The 7,167-nt window shown below is 48.0% G+C and overlaps 1 protein-coding gene across 1 annotated transcript; it reads right to left on the bottom strand.

Annotated features, from left to right (window-relative positions):
- Positions 1–4,924: 4,924 nt before the first annotated feature.
- LOC311229566 (piggyBac transposable element-derived protein 4-like) lies at positions 4,925–6,793 on the bottom strand (the record flags this gene model as incomplete). Its single annotated transcript, XM_084315642.1, has 4 exons — positions 4,925–5,503; positions 5,631–6,234; positions 6,476–6,546; positions 6,656–6,793. 4 exons carry the CDS (start codon positions 6,791–6,793, stop codon positions 4,925–4,927), a joined length of 1,392 nt encoding a protein of 463 aa, XP_084171768.1.
- Between the last annotated feature and the right edge of the window lie 374 nt (positions 6,794–7,167).

The raw sequence follows: 7,167 nt of genomic DNA, 5'->3' as shown, positions 1-7,167 counted from the left end.
AGGCAGTGGCTACGGCAGCGGCACGCCGTTTGCGACTGCCGCCGCCACCATGAGCTCGGGGAACAAAGCATGCAGTTCCCCCTGCATACTTTCCCCCACCGAGCTTGCATCCCTCACATGCGGCAGACTACTGGTTGCAGAGCCACATTCCGATGTGGCTGATAGCAGGGCATCCCGCCGCTGAGTCGGAGGTTCTAACCCAACATCAGCGTACGAGGGACCCCAAGGAGACCTATCACCCCCCGCCAGTGTAACCTGGACGGGAGGCGGACATGTCTCCACCGGGGCGTCAAACAAGAACCCGTCTGCCTCTACCATGTAGTCCTCAGTTTCCATCGGCCACGGAGAAGCAGACGCATCCTCATCCGGCTCCAGCAACTCCCCAAAACCAGGACGTTCGCGTCTACAAGCCACCATCTTACGACGGGAGCGAGCAGATGCAAAAAGTTTGCGTCTCAAATCCTCCACCACCAGAGGAGCCGGCCGCCCAACAGCGGACGACTCTCCGGCGGCAAAGGAACCAGAGCAGGAACCAGGCCATCTCACAGGAGACGGCGCTGGTGCACCAGCTCCTTGGAGAGGCAAACTACCTACCGGACGCCTACCGGGCACGGATGCCGTCCACGACAGTGGCATCAACCCCGCTCCAAGACGTACGGCAGAGGAGGAAATTAAGAACTGCTGGTGAAGGGTAACGTTGCTAGCGCGACCCTCCGAGGTAAACATTATGACTTAGCTTTTTTCTTTGTAAAAAGTATGAGAGAAAGAAAAAAGCAAGAAAAAATTTAAACACATAACTCAACTTTCTTCAGCTTAATACCCTTGTCAAGTGATTGATATACAGGCACTTTCTTGTGGTGAAAGTGAAGAAGGAGGCGAGTGTGGGGCCACACACCTGCTTATGAGGGTAGCGGATAGGGGTCTGGCCAGACGAATGTTGGTATGTAAAGGTACATTGTGAGTTTTTATTCAGTGCATATGCACAAAGTGAGGTTAGTGCAGATGACGCTGAGGAGAAGCTAGTATGATATAGAACCGAAATAAAGTAAAAATTTTTTTTTACAAAATCCACCAATTTTCGCCCAAAAACCGGCCAAAACCGGCAAAGAAATTATTCATATACTTCTGTGCCCCGCTGTGCCCCAGTAGAGTGCTGGGTCTAGATACGCCCCTGCTTCCTCCCTCCCTAGGGTGGAGCAGGGTCAGTCTGTGTGAGTCGATATATTTTCAACAAAGTATATCATTGTCATATTGGTTGGACCTAATTCTCATAAAGACCACATGGCACATGAACACCATCACTTCCTGTTTTACCGGTAGCCCCACAGCAAGATAAAGTGGTTTTGACGAGAGAGGAGAGGCTGAGAATGGTGAACGTGACGTTATATTTGTTGAAAAGCAAGTTTTGTTTGGAAAGGCTTACTTTGCGCCATATGCCTTCAGTAGGACGGACACACAATATCAATAGAAAACAAAGGATATTGATGGACTTGTGACGGTCGCGGAAATTGTCTTTCAGTCTCTTTCGATCTCAACATGTTTCTACAGTAATTCTGCCGAGGTATGGACATTGAATTTACAATTATATATTGATGTCAACATCTTCCTAGTAGCTGTAGTAGTAGTAGCATCTGAAGTACAACTTGTAACACACTAAGTACAACTTAAGTGGTTTCAATTGAGCACAACTTTATTATACTTTATGAATATAATAAAAAGTATACTATGTATACTTTTAGAAAATATACTTAAATACTTTTTTTATCCACTTTTTTCTCCTTATTTTCTATTTTTTCTCCCATCCCAATTTCGCTGTTTTCCAATGATCCCCTCCCCTGTCTTGAACGTTGCTCGCATATGCCCCCCACAGGTCGGTCGTAGGGAGGATAGAAGCCTTGCATCACGTGTCCCCTCCGGTACACGAGGAGGCAGCCTGTCACATCTTTTCACCTGCCAGCGCGGACTCTCATTGGCAAGGTGTAACGTGTGGTAGGCTCACACTACCCCCGCTATTTCCTGTCTCTGCTGTGCAGGCGTCCCCCAACCGACCTGTAGGAGTCGCTGTCCACAACGTCCAGATTACCACCCATCGACTTCCACCCGCTGACTCTGCCAATTGAGCCAGTATGACGGCCGGCCCAAGCCAGAGGCAACGCCGACAACCGGATTTTAACCCGGTGTCTCTTGCGTTGGTGACGAGTGCAATGTCCGCTGTGCCACCCAGCTGACCTTAAATACTTAAAACTTACAACTTTTTACATTGGTAGATTCTAGACTATGAAGGCAGATGTGACTCAACCAGGCTCAAGTGGTCCAAATGCCCTTTGGACATGCCAGCGATGAAAACACACTAACTCATGAAGATAAAGGGAGAAGGTAACACCACAGAACAACATACATTTCATTTAGTATGGCCTTAGGCACACATGATATGTGTCAGTACTATGGATTGGAAACAGCAAAACTGCACTACATGGATGAGGATGGCATTCAAGCCTCTCTGCTTACTATTTTCAGGTTTAAAACATGTAAAGTTTAACGTAGGACAGACGACGTCACGCTGACGCAGTGAATCTTGTACAATCTTGTACTTGAGTCAGAGTCCTGGACTGATTTTCAGGACTCGTGACTCGACTTGGACTTGAGCACTGATGACTCGGACTTGGACTTGGACTCGAGCATTGACTGCATTCGGACTCGGAAGGTGCAGACGAGGACTCTGACTTGTTAATTGATAAATACAGTTATTTATTTTAAAAGAGAAATTGGAATAGGCCCTAATCATTTGGCATAAGATATTGATGGCTAGTCCATTTGTTTGGCTATTGTGTCACAAAGTAAATAAACTCCCTTTGAATATAATATAATAATATATTTAATAATAATAATGCAGGACCTGTCGCAGAGGTATTTTAATGGGCATGCAACAACACTCAATGTTAGCGGTTAGCACACGGTTAGCACACACACACACCGGAACACACACGCATGCATTGTTTTTGTAGGATCGCCGATGCGATACTCCTCTGCGCTTAACCCATCCCGTCGTCCTTCCCCCCAAGGGCAGCCGGGAGCAGACAAGGGCTGTGGCGTGAGCCACGCCCGGGGACCATCCAAGTGCTCCTGCACGTCTTTGTCACGGACGCGACAGCGTTAGCGATTTGTTGTTTTGCATGTTTTTCCATTGGGTTTCTCTTATCGGGGGGGGGAACCCTTGCGAGCACGGGGAGAACATGCAAACTCCACACAGAAAGGCCTGGGAGATACCCCACCTGGGTACCTGGCATCGCGGAAACCTGGTCCCCAAGCGGGAATCGAACCCTGGACCTTCTTGCTGTGAGGCGACAGTGTTAACCACTACACCACCGTGCCAGTCACCGAAATGGTGACCACTGTGTCATTTATATTTAATGTAGACCTTTTTTAATTTGTATTTCAGCTCTTTGAATGCCAGAGTGGAGGTGATTCAACCTTGATGACTTGGACTCGGACTCGGACTAGGGTAATGGGAACTTGACTCTACTTTTTATTCCACTACATTTATCAGCACCAAATGTATCAAATACTTTTATACTTTCACTTAAAGATGATATGATGCAACTTTGTATGACTGCTAAATTAGTGGAATTATTTAATCAATGCCCTCTTAGTTAAGGTCCAGGATATTTTCAATGTTTTGGCAATTTAAATTGTATAATTCCCATTTTAAAATGTTTTACCATGATATGTCTGGTATCTATTTTTTCAGCACAGTCTCACCTATATGACTGACAAGTTAGTTTTCATACTGTATACTACTGTATATACTGTATACTGCATAATGTACAACACAAAACACAAAATCGGATTGAGAAAATGTGTTCTTTTTAGTATGAACCAATGCAAACATATCTAATCAAGCATATAAAACAGTGGAAATGCACCCTCAGGTAGTATATTTACATAAACAAAAGAGAACAGAACAGAATTCAATTTACAAAGCATTATTTTCTCCATACACAGGTAATAAACACAGACGAAATTTTGATTCTCAACTGGAAATCACCATTTACAAAAAGTCAGTAAAAGTAAGTTTTTTACAAAAAAAAAGTTAAAAAAAAAAAGTTTTACGGTAAAAAAGTAAAAAATAAGTAAAGTGGGATATTCAATATACATATATACAAATGTTCTAGAATGTGCTATTATGACATCATACTGTGACATCACAAATGTTCTAGAATGGTCTATTATGACATCATACTGTGACATCACAAATGTTCTAGAGTGCAGTCATACCTGGGCAGGCAGACCCAGGGGGGGTGTAGTCAGGCAGACCCAGGGGTGGAGTCAGGCAGACCCAGGGGTGTAGTCAGGCAGACCCAGGGGTGTAGTCAGGCAGACCCAGGGGTGTAGTCAGGCAGACCCAGGGGTGGAGTCAGGCAGACCCAGGGGTGGAGTCAGGCAGACCCAGGGGTGTAGTCAGGCAGACCCAGGGGTGGAGTCAGGCAGACCCAGGGGTGTAGTCAGGCAGACCCAGGGGTGTAGTCAGGCAGACCCAGGGGTGGAGTCAGGCAGACCCAGGGGTGGAGTCAGGCAGACCCAGGGGTGTAGTCAGGCAGACCCAGGGGTGTAGTCAGGCAGACCCAGGGGTGTAGTCAGGCAGACCCAGGGGTGTAGTCAGGCAGACCCAGGGGTGTAGTCAGGCAGACCCAGGGGTGTAGTCAGGCAGACCCAGGGGTGGAGTCAGGCAGACCCAGGGGTGTAGTCAGGCAGACCCAGGGGTGTAGTCAGGCAGACCCAGGGGTGGAGTCAGGCAGACCCAGGGGTGGAGTCAGGCAGACCTGTGTGTGTGTGTGTGTGTGTGTGTGTGTGTGTGTGTGTGTGTGTGTGTGTGTGTGTGTGTGTGTGTGTGTGTGTGTGTGTGTGTGTGTGTGTGTGTGTGTGCTCAACTGTGCCAATCTTCAAAACAGTTTCTGTCTATAATGAGACAGAGGGCGACATCACAGCACTTGCATTTCCATGCTGTGATGCTCCTCTTTCCCGCCTTGGTGCACTGCACACAGGTCTTACGGCCAGCGGTGGCTTTCTGGCTCTTGTCCGCGTCCGCTGCGGGAGGGGCGATGGGAACAGGGATGTGGTCTGCCTTCCTGTCCACAGGAACTCCTGTGCTGTCCACTCCACACAGCTCCTCCATCAACACCTCCAGGAACGCCTTGTGTGCGAGAGGCTTTTCCTGCTTCGCCCTACACAAGTCGCAGTGGAGGATGTAGGAGTTGGTGGTCGCCATGTCAATGAAATGCTGGAACATTGTGCGATACCACCGGGCAGTTCTCCGGTGGACGGTGTAGTATTGCAGCAGCTGATCGGATAAGTCGACTCCGCCCATGTGCCGATTGTACTCTATGACAGGGGTGGGGGCCGAAACCCAGACAAACGACCAGGTCCCATTGGCCGCCTTGACCCTCCTCCTGACCTTCTGACCAGGAGGTGTGATCGCTGGGTGGATGGTGGAGCACACGCGCACCTAGATAGAATAGAATATAAATGAATCATCCCGAGGGAAATTTGACAGCTCACAGTAGACATTTAGACAGAACAGAGTCACGAATAAGAATAATAAAACAAATTGATACAAATATACGAGTACATACCTCCTTTTTGTCCATCCACTTTATGAAGACCAGGGCGTCTTCTCTGAGCCAACGAATCGTGCCTCTCACAGCCTTGATTGGCAGGTAATTCGCTCTGTGCTGGGGACACCCTATCCTGGTCTCCCTGTAGGTGCCACAGGCTCCCAGCTTCATGGCCAGCAAGTCCAGAAACAGCTTGGGACTGGTATAGAAATTATCTACGTAGATGTGGTACCCAGTCCCAAGCCATGCTGGCTCCATGAGGTCCATGACGGCATCATAAGCGATCCTGTGTGCGCTGGTTCGCACGTGTGCCTTCCCAATGTACACGGTAAAGCTTATGGTGTAGCCGTTTGTGGAGTCGGCCAGGACAAATAGCTTGATCCCCCTTTTGGTCGGCTTGTCTTTCATGTATTGGGTCATGCCCGTTTTCGCCTTCGTGGCCACCATCCTTTCGTCGACTGCCAGGTTCTTTCTAGGGTGGTAGTGAACCTTGCAGGACTCGAGGATGGTATGCATGAGAGGCTTGATACGGGTCAGCTTGTCATGCTGTTTTGTTCCCCTCCTGGCGTCGTTCCTGGCATCCTCCTCCGGGTCACTCAAGTGGAGATTCCACAAGATGGACCTGAAATCAAAGTCAAAAGGCAAAGTCATATAAATCATATAAAAAAAGATCTAATCTAATCTAAACACAAAGTAACATGGGACACTATAAACATAAATAACATATGGGACACGATGTACAGGACTATATATTATACCTGAATCTGTCCCGGACCATTACCATCGCAGGCAACGGCACAGAACAAGAGTGTGTCCGTCTCCAGTAGTCCTGGAGAGATGCCAGTTCGACGAGGGAGGTGTACAGAAGCACGCCGATGAACTTGTACATCTCCTCAGGGCGAATATCCACCCACTTGGTCTTCTGCCCCAGTGCCTGTATATTGTATTGTAACTCAGTTAGTAATTTTTTAGAGGAAAAAGCATTTCATATAAAAGTATTGTGTATTTTTGTATGACAACTAATAAAGAAACTTGAAACTTGCCTGTCTCCTTGCCGCGTTCTTGTTCGTGTTGATACACAGGGTCTTCACAGCATCCATGGTGAAATAGAGCATGAACAGGTCCTTCGGTGTGTACCTAGCGTGAGAATCTAGCTGGGGTCCTGGGGGTCTGCACGGCATGAACCGGAGGGGCTGAGGGGCTGGATCAGCATCCATGTCGGTCTTCCAGGGCTGGAGGTCAGTCTGGACTAGAGCAGCCCGCCTGTGTCGTACCAGAAGAGAAGCTGAAGCAGCCGCCCGCCTGCGTCTTACTAGAATAGAAGCAAGAGGAGCAGCACGCCTGTGTCTCACTGCAGCCGGCACGGGCATGGGAGGAAGAGGAGCAGCCTCTGCCTCTTCATCCGCTACCTCACTGTAGGTGTAGACAATTGAAGTACATTATTTTCAACATTCAAAAAGGAATCTTCACACACAGTAAGGGTAGTAACGTTTTGAACAGTTGATTGTACATATAAAACACTGCACATCTATCACACTACATACAAAGTCTGCGT

This window comes from Notolepis coatsorum (assembly GCF_963971535.1).
Source record: "Notolepis coatsorum genome assembly, chromosome: 6".
NCBI classification, from domain to species: domain Eukaryota; kingdom Metazoa; phylum Chordata; class Actinopteri; order Aulopiformes; family Paralepididae; genus Notolepis; species Notolepis coatsorum.
Note: the sequence above shows the minus strand (reverse complement) of the source record. Positions and strands in the feature narration are given on the sequence as shown.